The 17,500-nt window shown below is 35.7% G+C and overlaps 1 protein-coding gene across 1 annotated transcript in view; it reads right to left on the minus strand.

Moving 5' to 3' along the window:
- Window positions 1–11,765: 11,765 nt before the first annotated feature.
- LOC135207487 (probable peptidoglycan muropeptide transporter SLC46) overlaps window positions 11,766–17,500 on the minus strand; it is a 113,640-nt gene continuing 107,905 nt past the window's right edge. The window contains 1 exon segment of the mRNA XM_064239284.1: window positions 11,766–14,867. Coding sequence (XP_064095354.1) covers window positions 14,474–14,867 — 394 coding nt within the window. The 3' untranslated portion in view covers window positions 11,766–14,473.

Here is a 17,500-nt window from a genome sequence, read left to right on the forward strand (position 1 = left end):
TGTAGTGTCCGACCCACGAGAGTAAAAATGGGTCGGCGACAGCCGATTTGTGTTTCTTAGGAGACATAATCATAATATAAAAGTATACTCAGCATGATGTTGCATGATTTATACATTAGCGGAAAGCCCGCTGAACGCTCTTTCGAATGGATGTAAGAACAACGCGACTGTCGGAACAGGTACAATACATTTGGAGATAAAGCGTTGTCCTTACAGGTTCTTGGCTTACTTGAGAAGCATGTGTAAGTGTTTACATAATAAAGATATGGAATGTTAGTCCATATATATAAAAGATTGCTTGCAGGAATGTGATCAGACTAGAGACGCTAAAGATGACGTATACAATAAGTATGTAGGCTAAGTTGACATGCCGTCATCTGTGGTCATTCATTTGCATTTTGTTTTGAAACAGTCCAAGCTCCCTGCTTGAGACAACTACCGCCTACGTGATCTGTAGCGTGTCTCATTTTGATTGTGTGTTCGTATGAAACTATGGTCATTTGTATGTATGTTTTTTCATATGTTTTTTTTTTTGCGAAACTACTGTCTGTTCCTTCATAACTTGTAACAGAGATGGTAGACAAGCAGAAGAGAGTTACTATCGTCATTAGAAGACCTGTACCTCTTTACCTAAGCTTTATCATGTAGAGGAATAGGGTTAGCCATCATCATTGGCAGAAGCGATCAAGCTATCGTCATAGAAGACTTTTGTTGGGACAATCATATCTGATCTTCAGCATGTAAAACTTCAAGAATATATCTATTTTTATACTTAGTGTTTTCTACAAGAACCTCCTCACCATGAGTTTAACACATCATCGTCGTAACCAAGAAGATAATACCGACTTCGTAAGTGATCTACAAACCCCAAGTCACTCCCACGAATATGGAAGTGCAATACCAACCGACTTAGCGTATGATTATCGCAAGTCTAACATTACCTCATAGGGCGCCTTATCATACAAGGCACAAGCCCTAATATTGGTGGCCAGCGTACCAGAAGAACTCTACAACGTCCTACGAAGAAAAACCAGAATAATAAATCATGTATCATAAGAAGTCAACGACGACGGAAGCAGCAGATTCTTCAAGCAACCTAGTATCATCGTTAGTGAGCGACTTCAGAAAACAACAAGATTCGTCAAGCAACTTACTATCATCGTTTAGTGAATAACTTCAAGAAACAAAACCGACGTGTCCTTTTCCTACGGCAACGGAAGCTTCGTCTCTCATTAGAATCATTCAAGAAAACATCGTTAGTGAGCGTTTCCGGCACTGCAAAGAAACAAACCGAACGCGTCTGGCAGCATCGGATCTTTCAAGGGCTCGAATCATCGAAACAACGCGCCACGGGGGAAACTGAAGCCAAACCAGGTCATCCGCTAAATAGAGAAGGAGGACCAAGGCCGTGTGTCGTTATCGGAACACCGTGACTTCCCACAAAAGCAAGCTAAGTACAATTTTTTATTCATTTGGAGTAACTCTGAGTGTTTCCTTTGCAGGTCGAATTTCGTTATTCCTGTGGCTGAAGTTACGAGACATTCTTAATCTTACTTTTTTACAGAAATTATCTACATCATTGAGATTTCGCTACTGCGAGTTTTTATCTTTGAGTGTCTGTTTCCAGAAGTTCTACTGAAAGATTCATAATCATATACTATGTTAATTTTATCATTTTGGGTGATTATTAATCCCTTACGTAACAAATCATATTAAACAGTGAATATGCGTTTACGCAGTGGACGTCTGTATTTATACAGATGCATGGATAGGGTCGTTAAGCACAGTAGTGATTAGAAAACACACAAAAAACAAGTGGAACACCCGTACAAATCTATATAAATTAGAGGTAACACTATTTCGGGTCATGACAATAAATGCTCCTTTGCAAAGTCCCGATCGCAGTTTTAGCCTTGAGTTTTTTGAGTTATATAAAATATCGAACCTCAATGACTCAACTTAACTTTAAAGGCTGGATTGCAAGGAATAACATGTCTGTAAAACACTTTCATCAGGCTAAATGCGCTGACCAGGATCCCTCACTATTTCAAATTTTAGCAAAGAATGAAGTACAAACAGTTAATATGGAATGCAGTAGTGATAACTTGTCTTATTAGTAATCGCTCAGTGCCTATAGTTCGTCATTCATTGCTTTATACGTAACCAGCAACATAATGCTAAAAACACACAATACGTTGCCGATGGTAATAAAGAGAAGGATCCTAATATTACAAAAAGAAATAGAAACAGTAGCCCGTTCAGAATCAAACAAGCAAACTCGGTGACTGTGTCACCTAGTCAAGCGGTCAAGGTCAGTCAAAAACTGCCGAAGTTTTCAAAGCAAAGCAAATTCCACACAATAAGCGACTCTAGCAGAGTGGGGAAAAGCGATACCGATATCTTTTTGAATTAAAAAGGATTTTTCCTATGAAACACACGACCGTATAAAGTAATCAGAAGCAGGTTTTCGTTTTTTTTAATACGTAAGTTATTATAAGTAGTGGTGGATAAAGCCCGACTGTACGCGCCGTAAAAATTAGAATATCTTGTTTATTCCTTTAGTACACGTAATATCCTGTATTACGGACTCCACCGTCTGTTGTTCGAACTTCCCTAATGAGAAGTCCGGATAAGCGAGCGTTTACAGATACCTCTATAGTTATAAAAAAAATTGATCTGTATCTAGTGTAATTGTAAGATTCATCTAGGGGTATACAAAATATTATCTTACATCCTGCAAAATAAGGCGTGTTTATCAAAGGGAAATCCTATAAACCTTCAAACATATTAAAATCCGTTTGAACAAAAATGAGACAGTTAATCAAATAATAACTTATATAAAGGAACTATACATTTGTCTCATAAATCGTAACATTGTTCAAATGACCCAACAGAATTCTCCCACAACCGCAGTCGCACTTTGCACGCAAAATCTCGAGAAAGCATGCACCTCGAATGTCTTAGTGCGTTGTAAAAAGACTTTTGCTGGGAAATGAAATTTTAATCCTTCCCGACACTCTGAAATATAACGATTTCCGCGAACAAAGCCCTAAAAGTATACATTATCGTGGATACGGAAGTTATAAATATCGCATTTTTTATTGTTGCTAATTTTTAATCCCGCCCAACCAGTCGTGGATGAATCTCTCTGATAATCTATCTAAAGTAATATCAGTAAAGTCATCAAGCAGAGGTGATTTTTTCAGCAGAATTTTTTTTTTATCTTCTACCTGAATACCAGGAAGTTTCTCCACTAGAGAGTAATCTCTGGGAGAAAAACGGATGTAATTTAACACAAACACGGTCTAGGACAAACATAAAAGCTATTTACGTACCTTCGTATAGATTCTCAATGAAATTTCAAAATAGAGATAAATGACGAAGTTGAAAAATGTTAGTAATAGGAGTCATTAGGAAATCAAATAAGGGCCCAATTATAATTTTTTTTTCACCCTCAAATGTCATGCCATAAAAGATCGGACTTGGCGGGTATCTGCGTAGGATTCTGTCGCTTAAACAAGGAAACGACTTCCGATAGTTTCCAGTGCGATGTACCGACGACATCTTATCTCTGTTAGGTTAGAATAAATTTTTTTCACCAACTTGGACTTACTTAAATGCTTTTACCAGATACCATTACCTAAGTGATTGTACCTCATACTCCGTTTTCAGCACACTCAGGGACATTATCAATTTTTTACGTATGCCTCCGGCTTACGTGCGCCCCAATTACATATAGTGTTTTGGAGACTTTTTAGGGGATAACCTACATGCCTATATGGATGATCTTGTAATCTTTTCTAATACCTTAGAAGTACATTCACATAAAGTAGAGCTAGTGCTACAGAGACAAAGACAAATAATCTCAGAGTAAAATATCTAAATGTGAGTTTTTTTTTTTTTTTTTTTTTTTTAAAAACGAACATGTTTATCTAGGTTTTATGTGTCTGGTCAAGGTCTTAAAAGTAGTCCATGGTAAGGTGTCGGCTATTTTATAACTTTCCGGTACTTATTAACGTAAAAGGGGGATACAGCACTTTTGCGCTGTAGTGGGTATTACAATCGTATGTAAATATGTAACTCTTCAATCATGACAGCTCCTTTAACAGATCTTACGAAGAAGAGCGTAGATTTATTATGGTATGAAAAGCATCAACAGGCGTTCGATATCTTAAAAGCGGAAAATGCAGCTTACCTAACTTAAAAATCCCTGATTTAAATAAGGAATTTTTTTTTTTATTGCAACAGACGCCTCAGACCAAGGGGTTTAAAGAGGGATACTACTTCAGTAATATGATAAACAGTTCTTCCCTATAGCTTTTTATTCACGTAAACTAAAGCCCTCTGAAAGTAAATATGCAGTAATAGGGCAAGGAAGGGCTAGGTATCTTTAACACTAGTACATTTTAAGTTCATAATCTATGGCTATCCTGATAAAGTCCTTACTGAACATGAGTCCTTTACGAGTTTTTCAAAGGCTTTAATCACAGTCCAAAGGGAAAAACTCGGTGACAAATGATCATTCAGGTCTTTGGAGCCAAGATAAGATATCTACCTGGGAAAAGCAAATTATCATAGCTGACGCATTATCCCGCAATCCCGCACCATACTGCAAAGAACCATTAATTAGACTAAAAGATATAGAAACATCCGTGCCTATTGTTAAAACCGTATCTAAACAAGAAAATTCCTTAACCCAAGAGATCGCGAGCATTGAATATCTGGGTCGGAGCGCAGAACTGTTACAAACTGAACAAAGCAAGTGTCAACAGCAATAAGCAAAACAATAAACACCAAACAATAAACACTTCGAAACGGAAACAGGGTCAGCGGCTAAACAAAAACAATAAACCCTTCGAGCAGAAACCCTAAAGCAAAAGTATATTTAAAGTATGTGTATCAGAATAATGTAATCAAATGTAATATTATATGTAGGTCCGTGACGAGGAAAACCCGAAGAACACAGCAGATGACTAACGACCAGGTAGTAGTATAATCTCTTTCATACCAATCGTCATAAACTGGTTGCATTCCGTCATCAGGGTTCCCTACTATGTCACAGAAAGCCAAATCACTATTTTACTGGCCTACAATGCTTACAGATATAAAAAGCACATAACTAATTGTAACACGTGTCATGAAAACAAGGGATACACTAAGACACCTGTCAGTTTAGGGGCCTATCCTGTGCCAAATCAATCCTTGAAAGAATATACTTAGAATTATTAACAGAGTTACGAGTCTGACAGAGGGAATAAACACTTCTTAGTGTTAATAGTTCCTTGACACGTTATATAGAAGTAATAGCACTAAAACAAACACCGCAATTGAGTGCATTAGGCATAATTTATGAGTGCTAAATCAGTAAACATGGAATTCAACACATGATAATCTGACTCGGGTGGTGTAAATCAATAATAATCTCCATAACACGTGGTGTGAATTCCTTTCCATTAAGAAAAACCAATAATATTTTTATAATCACCCAGTCATCGGTTTGGTAGAATAACGGATAATTAAATAGGAAGTGTCAATGTCTTACGAGTTACAACTCGTGATATTGGATCCGAACTGGATTATAGCGGTTCTCGCGGTTTTAAATACCTTTATCATTTATATCGTGTATCTATAGAATTGATGCCGCAAGTAGCCTTATACGGTACGCCGCTAGAACACTTTTCCAAATATTCAAGCCAACCATTAATTTATCAAATATATATAAAAAATATATAAATAAATAAATATAAAAAAAAATAAGATAAAATATGGATCCAAGTGGAGTCAATATAATACACTCCGTAAGAAGTCGGAAGGGTTACAAATTATAATAAAAAAGGAATCACGATAAAATCAATAAGCAAAACGTAACCATAGATAATTAAATATCCAAATATATATGCGTAAAGATTTGAACTCTAACTTAACGCTTTAGTAATGACAAATATGCTAAAAGTTCAAACACATATCCAAAATCTACTGACATATTGTCTGTCCCGGGGTGTTTGATTTTTTATATTTTCGTAGTCAATGAAAAAAAAAAAAAAATTAAAAAAATAAATAAATAAATAAAATAATAATAAAATAAAATAAATAAAAATAAAATAAAGAGATTTTAAAGTCAAGGAAGTCTAGAAGTGAAAATGTTATCTATGAAATAATCCTATATGAATCTTATACAGGGCTAATAATATATATAGAATTTGTATGGAAACCTTTTTCATATAGTTTGAATAAGGAATATTTAATTTAACATAATTACAATTATGCAGTTTTCCAACATGAAACTAATATATTGTTCAATTTTTGGTACTGTTTTTTTTTCAGACATTCTTTTCGTGTGGGTCGAGTATTAAAAGATAATAATTTTATCCTAAGTCGTATTTATTACAGCAAGTAACGTAACTCTTAGCTGGCTGAGAGCAATCTCCTGCCAAGTGACGACGTCATCATTGCCGTATCAGTATTTGTTCCTTTTAACCTCAAATATCTGCTTGCACAGGCTTCATCTTGCGCTTGCAAAAAGCAGAATTGACTGGAGAATGGAATGCTTAGTTCATGAACTTCACATGTGGTTCATAGGTCACATGACAGGCCACATAACATGTTCTTATCCGTGTGTGTAATGCAATTAGTTAAGGACTTGCAATCAGTTTTAAAATTAATGAACAAAATAAGTCAAATAGAATTTCTATAACAACAAAGTGAATTAATTTTTTTTTCTGAACCTCATAGACATTTAGAAGTATCAAGATATGTATATATGAAATATTTACTTGCAACATTAGCCTATTACAATTCAAGTAAAACATTCATGGGAAAATGTCACATTTCTTGGAAAACCCAAAGTTTATTTAGAAAAAATTAGTTACATAGTGGGTTTTTTTCGTTGCATCTCCTACCTATTAATAAAGTTTTTAAAAAAAATTAACCTCAGAGGATGCGCACGAGAAAATTGAATATGAAACTTTTGTTAGAGGGCACATAGAATCATGATTAATATTCTCTTTGACTCTTATGCTGCCTGGCAATCTTACAAATAGCTCCATTTTCCACTTCTTTGTCTAGTAACTTACTACCAGTAATATCGAATTCTTTGAGATTCGTATTGATATCTATTTATAAATTATGGATATTTTTACGAGTCATCATAGACCTGGATAGGTTCACTCATTGTTAATGCCATGGATAAAAAAGTTTGTACAGCGGACTCTTCTGAATTCCAAATTATCAGCGAATTCATGTGGGTTAAGTCTGGTCTAAATGGCTCTCTTCCCTCCCCTGTATTTGGATGTCGTCTGAATTTACTTTGCCCTTGTGACAAGCATAATTTCACTTGCAGGCTGATTAATGGAACCTGGTTACAGTATCCTGCAGTATGAGAGTTTCACATCGCAACTTCAAAAAATCGTTCGTCGCAGCGGACGACTACAGTCAAGTAACAACCGCCTACAATGTGAATGGAATTTCATGGACTTCTTCGACCGACACCGTATCTCGTCGTTAATCTCGACCGACACCGTATCTCGTCGTTAATCTCGTTTTCATGCGGAACGCTCCAGCGACTGTGGAAATCGACTACAAAGGGGACATACTTCCGACAATTACGACCCGAAGGATATTCAACTCTACTTTGCTGGCGAAGGACTCGTGCTGGGATGATCTATTCATCGCGAACGTAATCGTGTAGCTTAGGATGCAGAGAATAAGTATGAGCGCAAAATAGAACGTTGGACCCGCCCAGGCAAATTTTCCCCTTGTTTTAACCCTGTGAAATAGGCCGTTTCATATGGCTATAGGTGGTTGTCTGGAACTGTGTAATGGACGAAAAGTTGTTCGAACGCTAGTTAAAAGTGAAGTAGTGTAACCTCGGTCATGTATCCTATATATATAAAGTATCATGTATCCTATAAATTATAAATGATCAGAAAATAACAGAATCGAACAAATATATTTTTTGCGTGTACGCACTAGGAATCTATATATAAATGATCATAAATAACAGAATCGAAATATATCTTTGCGTGTACGCAATAGGAATCTATTTAAAGTGCACATATATTAATCATAATTATATGAATCCATATACATATGTATAAACAAATCAGGTAGCCTATAATCAATCTGTTACCTTTTATCTTACCAATATCTGCAGTTATTTATGAGTTAGTATATTGATTAATGAATCAGATATATAACATTTAGCATAAAAATCAACGAATCAATCAGCATAAACATTAATAATGTTATCAATTCATATATGAAATTTTTTATCAGTTAAAATATGATTTTTATCATGTTAATCTTCATTCTATGCAATTGTTAGAGTACATTAGTATTTTCTGTAGCATATGTATCTTAATGAAATGAAGTGAAAAACGTATCATTATATATCACGTGATCACTATTATTTTACCAAATATCATTGTTTTATATTTTATTACTTGAATCAATTCATGTACACCATGAATTTTTATTTACTTATATATATATATTCACATAGTGTCTGTATCACACTCCTATAAGTCAAATGCAAGTCAAGTTTGAGTAATATTCAGTAGTTGGTCTTGGTAGCTGACCGAGCTAATGTAAGTGTTTACATAATAAAGATATGGAATGTTAGTCCATATATATAAAAGATTGCTTGCAGGAATGTGATCAGACTAGAGACGCTAAAGATGACGTATACAATAAGTATGTAGGCTAAGTTGACATGCCGTCATCTGTGGTCATTCATTTGTTTTGAAACAGTCCAAGCTCCCTGCTTGAGACAACTACCGCCTACGTGATCTGTAGCGTGTCTCATTTTGATTGTGTGTTCGTATGAAACTATGTCATTTGTATGTATGTTCATATGTTCGAACTACTGTCTGTTCCTTCATAACTTGTAACAGAGATGGTAGACAAGCAGAAGAGAGTTAGCTATCGTCATTAGAAGACCTGTACCTCTTTACCTAAGCTTTATCATGTAGAGGAATAGGGTTAGCCATCATCATTGGCAGAAGCGATCAAGCTATCGTCATAGAAGACTTGTACAATCATATCTGATCTTCAGCATGTAAAACTTCAAGAATATATCTATTTTTATACTTAGTGTTTTCTACAAGAACCTCCTCACCATGAGTTTAACACATCATCGTCGTAACCAAGAAGATAATACCGACTTCGTAAGTGATCTACAAACCCCAAGTCACTCCCACGAATATGGAAGTGCAATACCAACCGACTTAGCGTATGATTATCGCAAGTCTAACATTACCTCATAGGGCGCCTTATCATACAAGGCACAAGCCCTAATACATGTAGGCAAGAAGAAGAAAATAAAGAAGAAAAGATAATAAATAGAATAATTTTGACAGGGGATTGAGATGTTCGGATAATTACAGTGAAATATAAAGGATTCTAAAAGTAATTTAAAATAGGGAACTAGAATTATGAAACTAGGGGAGAAAATAAGAGAAGAATTCTCAAAGGGATTCAGAACACAATCAAAACTACGTAAAACGAGAAGAAAATAAGACGAAGAAGAAAGCACTTACAGTAACTGCGTATAAAATCTATCGCTATAATAACATTCATGCGATTAAATATGCCACGAGAACTCTTAGCAGCTACATACAGTGTATTTTCCCCCGAGAGAGAGAGAGAGTGTGTTCCCCCGAGAGAGAGAGAGAGAGAGAGAGAGAGAGAGAGAGTATAGATACTCCGGCCGTGGGTGACCACCCTTTGCGGTGGGTAAAAAAAAGGGTGACCTGCTGGGAACCGGAATCCGTGCTATAGGGAGGGAGATTGGCTCACAGCATCCCTGAGATCTTTAAATCAAGTAACCTTTAGGAATCTCTCTCTCTCTCTCTTTTTCTAAGTTCTTCGGGGGGGTTGGGGGTGGATTAATATGTTGGCTGGGCATCTGGGTCAGGGATTAGGTATATCCCTGATTTGTTGTCCGGGGAGGAAGTGATGAAGTTTTCTTTTTTTTTTTTTTTTAGTGGTTGGGAAATGGACGCAAATTTTCTACATTTTTTTTTATAGGGGCTGGTTGCGTTATTCGAGAATATATGTATACAGACACAGTGGCACACACTATGTATATATATATATATATATATATATATATATATATATATATATATATATATATTATATATATATATTATATATATATATATTATATACATATATAGATATATATAAACTATATATATTTTTTTTAAAAAAATATAGAATAATATATATTCATAATAAAACCTCACTCCGATTTTCTGAAAAATCTTTTTGGAATAAAACTCCTACCCACTACGAAAGTTTAAATGAGGCACGATGGTTTCATATAAATGAACGGTTCTGTCTCGCAAGAGAAATGAAACACTGACAGTAATAAACTGGATTTGGGGGTGTTGGACAGCAAAGCTTAAGAAAGCAAAGCGGATTGGAGGTAAAGCGAAAAGGTAATAATAACCTGTAGTAATGCCTACAGATGGTACTGTTCCCCCTACGGCGGTGGATTCTTTGTGTCACTTGACGAACAATTCTCAATTAGGTAACGTAACATCTTACCTGCCTGTCCGCAGCCAAGGTTGATCTGGGAAAACAGCAAAAAAAAAAACAAAAAAAAATAAATAAAATAAAATAACTCGAGAAAAAGGTCAAAGAGAACAACACCGCCCACGATTAAGGGAGCCAGGAACAGACGTTTTTTTTTTGGTGATTCTTCTTCTTGGGGTTTGCTAAACGGAAACCTTGGGTCAGCTAAAGTCTAGGAGCTGAGCAAGATCTCTGCATCAATTTCAATATATTAAGACAACAATTGATATCCTTCGATCTTTGCAGATGAAACCAGACCAACAGCAATAATTCAGAAGTTGTGAGTTATAACAATAGTTATAGGATGGTTTGTTTTGTTTGTATGGTATTTTTACGTTGCATGGAACCACTGGTTATTTAGCAACGGAACCAACGGCTTTACGTGACTTCCGAACCACGTCGTGAGTGAACTTCTATCACCACAAAACATATATCTCACACCTCAATGGAATGCCCGAGAATCGAACTCGCGGCCACCGAAGGGGGAAAAATGTCGTGCTTGTCTTGGCATTATTATTATTACAATTATTATTTTTTTTTAAGGGCCATACAGAATTAGAAAGTCCTTAATCCTGTCCTTTCAGTTGTCTTATGAATGAATAATAATTATGCCAATGAATAGCTCAATCCTTAAGGACGTGTAATAATAATATGATTGAATGAATGAATCAGTATGTATATAAAAAATGAATAAACAAGTGTCAAATAAGTCAAAAGCTATTTCATGCTAACTACATACTCGCATTTTCCCGTCTCCTGGAATAGTCAACTGGATTATTGCTTTGATAAATGATACATCTACGAAATACAAAGGCTTGTGAATAAACTAAACTGTAATAAATAAATAAATACATAGGTTTAATTGAGTAAACTTACCTTAAACTGAGATGTTCCTTCAAAGCCAGATAATTTGCCACGAAGGAGACATAATCACTTCAACGAATCGATAACACATGGCCTTCACAACATAAATGGAAGGGGGGAGGTAGGCAAGCAAGACGGGGGGAGGGGGGGGGGGGGGGCGGAGAGGGGGTGGAGCAGTCCATTCATTAAGCTACCATCGACCTTCTCCCAAAACTAATTTGGACATAATGACCTTTTCTGAGTCTTAATTGTAAGCTTCTACCCTTCGCTCTATCAAGAAGAAGAATTGGCTTACTCTAAACAGGAAAAAATGACGAGGCTAAAATTCTTGACCTTTTTATTTAAAGATATACAATTGTGGTCCATTTACATATTAGTCGACAATGAAAAATATCTATTTTCAAGGGAGTGGTGACATGGCCGCCATCTCCTTATACATCTAATATCACTTAAGTACAAACAGGCACATCCGCTCACTTAACACTTATACATGTTGCTAAGAGCTATGACTTAAATACAAACTTCTCTATACACTCATAATAGGAAGTAAATAACTTATTAAAAAGGTAAAATGCAACATTTTGGTCTTGCTTTGAGGAATTTAACAAGTCAGGAATTCCAACAAGCTTGATATAAATCAATGTCTAAACATATTCCGTCATTAATCCGTTGAAAAGCTCATTAATGTGGAAAGTTATCACATCATTACGTACTATGAGAACAACCAACCCTTAAGGCACAGAACATAGCGTCCTACCTAAAATGTAAAACATACTAGTTCTGTAGCTTTTAGATTTTTGAAAAAAGGAAAATTCTTAAGAGTGAACAGACAGAATATTTAGAACAATTTTTTTTGGTGCATATTGATTTCAAGTAACTATTAAAAAACTAAGCTTGTCTGTATGTGTTGATATCTATCTGCTTGGAATAACTACTTTTGTAATTATAATAAACCCTGCCATTACTTCATAAAAAGACACTGTTTCTGCATTTCCCTGAACACCATAAATCGCTTATAAAATACTGCATTACATTTTTACAATTAGGAAACTCGTTATTGCAACATCACCGTCAAGAAGCCAGTTCCAGACGCGCATGTCAACCATTCACAAAACACTGGATCTTCAGTGCCATTCAGGAAAGTATTGGAACTTTGCATTTTCTTTGAACAACTGGAACTTTTGCGTTTTCCCCATTAAGTTGAGGGACTTATGCAATTTCTCATACCATCCCAAACCATGGTGACTGACAGTTGTTCGTTAATCCACAACCTACGTAAAGGTCTGTACATTTCTTGCATATAGTGTGTGAAATTTCCGCTGAAAACTTACGCCCCATTATTCGGAAAACAATCGAGAAACATATAACTTACGTTCCCTTACAAGAAACAGTTGGACTTGTGCATCAGCCTACTTCACGACCACGTAAACAAACACGTTAACTTTCTACCCTCCAGAATGCAATGGTTGACAGCGGCCGCTAAAATGTGGCTTCTTAGTACGATGATGATCTTGGAAGTCTTCCAAAAGCTATCACTTATTAAGATTGTAGAGAGACCATCCGTCTCCAGTCACTTAACACCAAGACGTTTAGGAAATGGACTATCAGCTCAGGAGATAATGAATTCGCAACTAGTTAGAATTGTGCTTTAACTGGAAAAAGCAGTAGCTGAGGTTACCAGAAATACTGTAATTGGCAACACTTCATAAATGTCAAATACCTTTTGATATTCACAAGGCTAAATTTCAGGAACGTTTGCATAGGACTAGAATTGAGATTTCGGAGAGAAGAAATAAAAACTGGGAAAATACGAAGATACTAATTTTGGAATTTTCATTCTTTGAAGGTAACATTTCCGAATCTAACAAATAAAAAGTAAAAAAAATAATCATGGGTTTAATATAAGTATGACCTAAAGGAATAAATGAAGTAGGCACAAGCCCTCCCGTCAGGGAGATCACAATTCTTTACGTAAAAAAGAAAAGAAACCGAGAAAGTAAAAATGATTTTCACAATCGGTTAACTTAAAAAAAGATATTAGCCACAATATCTTGGAATTGGGGGATGTAAAACTCCCTGGGAATCTTATGCTACAGAGAGAGAGAGAGAGAGAGAGAGAGAGAGAGAGAGAGAGAGAGAGAGAGAGAGAGAGAGAGAGCGCTACGCCTAAGTGATCACGTTTCTTTCTGAATCAGAAAGTATTGCACTGTTGCCTGGCAACAAAAAAAATAAATAAACGCATGATACTATTGAGCAAATGATACTTATAAAATTCTCGGACATTATAACTGTACACTCTCATACCAAATCAAAGAATTTACTATTAGCCTATCTCCCGAACTGAGAAGCAATCTCTAAAAGTCTCGCCTTCGCTAAATTAATATACATTTATATTTACTGTGCACGCCTAAATTATTCTATATACAAGTGAGAAACCTTTACGATCAAGATCCGCGGACTAAAATGTCTCAGCGAAAGATCTTGATAACTTTTAATGTCATGGTTGATGCTCGTTTGTAAGTCTTCGAGGCTATCCACTGGCACCAATGAAAATATCAGCAAGTAAAATAAATCACAGGAGATGAAAAAAAAAAAAAAAACTTTTAGTGTCTTCTTTGATGACGTTCTGCATCCGGTAGTTGCTGGGAAATGAAGGTCTTGTGAGGTATATTACTGTGGTGTTCATGACTGATAAAATTGTGGCATTGTGTGCGTGACATTTTGTGTGAAGAGACAGTATTGCCAGACGCGAAACGAACCTTACAAAGTTCGATGGTCCCTTATAAGTATGTATGTATGTGCAGTGATTGTTTGGATTTCATTGGTTCATGTAACACAAAGAAAAGACTTACTCTGAAAATAGTAAAAAAGAAACATAGGCCTAAGGAACTTTCGTACGGTCAACTTCGCTACATACAGCATGCTTCGTCAGCCAAGTAAACACTCCTTTGAAAAAATAAATGTACAAATAGAGATTTTACATATCTATATACATACTCGTACATAGCAAATGTACAATAAAGAGGAGACTTTAAGCTATGTGATTCTCCTCGACGAACCCGGGATTGTCGTAGGATTCGGACGCAACCTGTTTCTCCTGCGTTCGTCCGTTCAGCTGCTGCTGTTCCTTCGGTCTAGCCTCTTCTTTGTCCTCGACTTCGGCGGCTGCTTCCCGCTCGGGTTCTTCATCTATAGTCTCTAGGGGCTTGCCGAAGCTGGACTCAATGTTGTTCACTTCGATGCTGAAGTTGAGGGCCGACAGCAAGATGGTGGCTAGGCGGACCTTGCCCTTGTTCTCCTCGTCGTAGAGCCAGCGGGAGTCTTTGCGGATCACGAGGCTCTTCTCCTTCACGGGGCCCTTAGGGGCTTCCGGCGCCGCAGACTGCACGTTGTAGTCCCCTGTTTTGTCCATGACCATCACAAGGCTGTGGAGGGAGAGGGGGGGGCGTTAATTAGGGATTATTTTCAGCCAAAAAAAAATACAAGTGGCAAAGCATTCGTTGAAGCTATATTGACATACACTAATAAAACACATGGAAGGCCTACACTAAACCGATCATAATGAAATGGTAGTAATCTAAAACATTTGACATACCAATAGACTAGTAATAAAAGTAATATATATATATATAATATATATATATATATATATATATATATATATATATTTTTTAGTGTTTTGTTTACTAGGCTTGTTCATTTCCGCAACTCTGTTTATTTATGGAATGATCTATTCGTTTATTGACCTGTTTATATTTACCTAATTGTTATTTGCTCTCCTCACGGTTTCGTCTTTCTAACTTTATGAATGCCTTACGAATAATAATAATAATAATAATAATAATAATAATAATAATAATAATAATAATAATAATAATAATAATAATAATAATAATAATGGTTGCAGGTCCACAATAATATAGCAAGTGAATATATGGTCTTTAATGGATATTAAAAGCTTTCGAACCTTGTACTAAAGATGAACCTAGTACAAGGTTCGAAAGTTTTTAATATCCATTAAAGACCATAGACTCACATGCTATATTATTGTGGACCTGCAACCATTGTCGTCATTTTCGACACGGAAAACTGAGCCCAATAATAATAATAATAATAATTACAGCTACCTCATCTTTAGAACTACAAGATGGCAAACTTATAGTGAAACAGTAAGACCATATCTCGAAATACGTGAAATTATTGAAACAAAAACTAGAAATCTATAAATTCATACAAAGCGGGAGTGAAACTGGTGTATAATGGCTCCAACCATTACCCGTCAACTCTCATTAAATCTATCCAGTAAATCTCATTTTAATGGGCGTCAGTAATATAATACCGTCAAATCAGTCTTCCACCTAATGCATCCAAAAACGGCCATTGTTGTTGTTTCATTCGAGATATCTATTTACATTTTTTTAATAGATCGGCTCAGTTGCGCCTGCAATTCCGCATCGCGTCGTTCGTTAACTGAAAAATATGAAACTGATTGTTCATTTAGATATTGTAGGCCTAGTCCATAATCACTGTGCGTTATTAAACTTTCTGCATGACGTCATTCATTAATTAGAAAACTCTGCGGGTAATTGCTGACTGTTTTTTCATAGACCTAACATTTTAAATGTACAATAACTAATTGCTAATATTAATAGCTAATCGATAATATTTGTAAACAATGATATCCTCCTAGACCTATATAGCCTATATGCTCCAGTACCTAACTTCAGGTCATGACTACAACGCCTGATGCTTCTTTAAACCAACCTAAGGAATTCTGGGTTTATTTTTCTAGATTAATGGCTGCACTCCAGTGTCATGTGCCTTTATTTGGTTAGAGTTTCCCGGGGAAAGCTACGACCATCAAAATTCAAGGTCTCTAGATTTTAATAAACACTAGTGACGTGTCAAGATTATTGAAGATGAATAAACATATTGTGTTTCACACTTCTTCTTGGGTAATATGCGATACTGTACTGAATTTTGTCTCAGTATATAAAAACATAACTATATTAACGGAAATCTTTATCATCCACTTCTTGGGTAATATGCGATACTGTACTGAATTTTATGTCGCAATATATAAAAATATAACTATTTTAACTGAAATCTTTATCATCCACACTTCTTGGGTAATATGCGATACTGTACTAAATTTTATGTCTCAGTATATGAAAATATAACTATATTAACTGAAAACTTTATAATCCACTTCTTGGGTAATATGCGATACTATACTGAATTTTATGTCGCACTATATAAAAATATAGCTATATTATTTGAAATCTTTATAATGCACACTTCTTCTTGGGTAATATGCGATAGTGTACTGAAGTTTATGTCAGTATATAACAACATAAATATATTAACTGAAAACTTTATAAAAGGTTAAATAGTAAAAGTACATCGAAAACTTTCTATCATTCCCGCCGTCAAGTGAAGCATTTATATGCACATTTAATTTACTGATGTGTAACTCTTGCGCGCACCCAAAGAGAAGTTTGTTTTGCCTTCACATCTGTTTGTGCTTTTGAAAAAAGATGGATGGTACAATGATATATAACAAGACCTCTAAAACAAAGAGGAACAACTTCCGGGGCTTCAACTAAGGGATGGCAAACTCTTACGAAACTGGGTGTGAAGGATTCTTAGATTTTATCGAAATAATTACTTAGATGAAATGAACTGAGCTGGAAGACATTATTATCCTATTAACTGACTGGATGGGAGAAGAATTGAAAAAGAGAAACTTATCACGAGATACGCGAGGGGGGAACTAAACGTAACAACAAATCATAGAAAAAGGAGCACTTATCGTCAGTCAGCCAGGAAAGGAATTCTCGTGCGAAAATTATAGAAAGAAGCTACTAATTGTTAGTACTATATACCAGAAAGGGCTTCAAAAAAAGGAACAGTAATTCGGCTCATACGAAAAGTGGAAAACAAGAAGCTTCTTATTCTACTGAAAAACAGGAGGGCGTTTCTGCCCCAAAATGAGATCGGTTCGAAAAAAAGAGCTGCTTCATAATCTCTCCCAGCTTCACAAGTACGAAATGCGCCT

Source organism: Macrobrachium nipponense, chromosome 11, assembly GCF_015104395.2.
Source record: "Macrobrachium nipponense isolate FS-2020 chromosome 11, ASM1510439v2, whole genome shotgun sequence".
Classification (NCBI taxonomy): Eukaryota; Metazoa; Arthropoda; class Malacostraca; order Decapoda; family Palaemonidae; genus Macrobrachium; species Macrobrachium nipponense.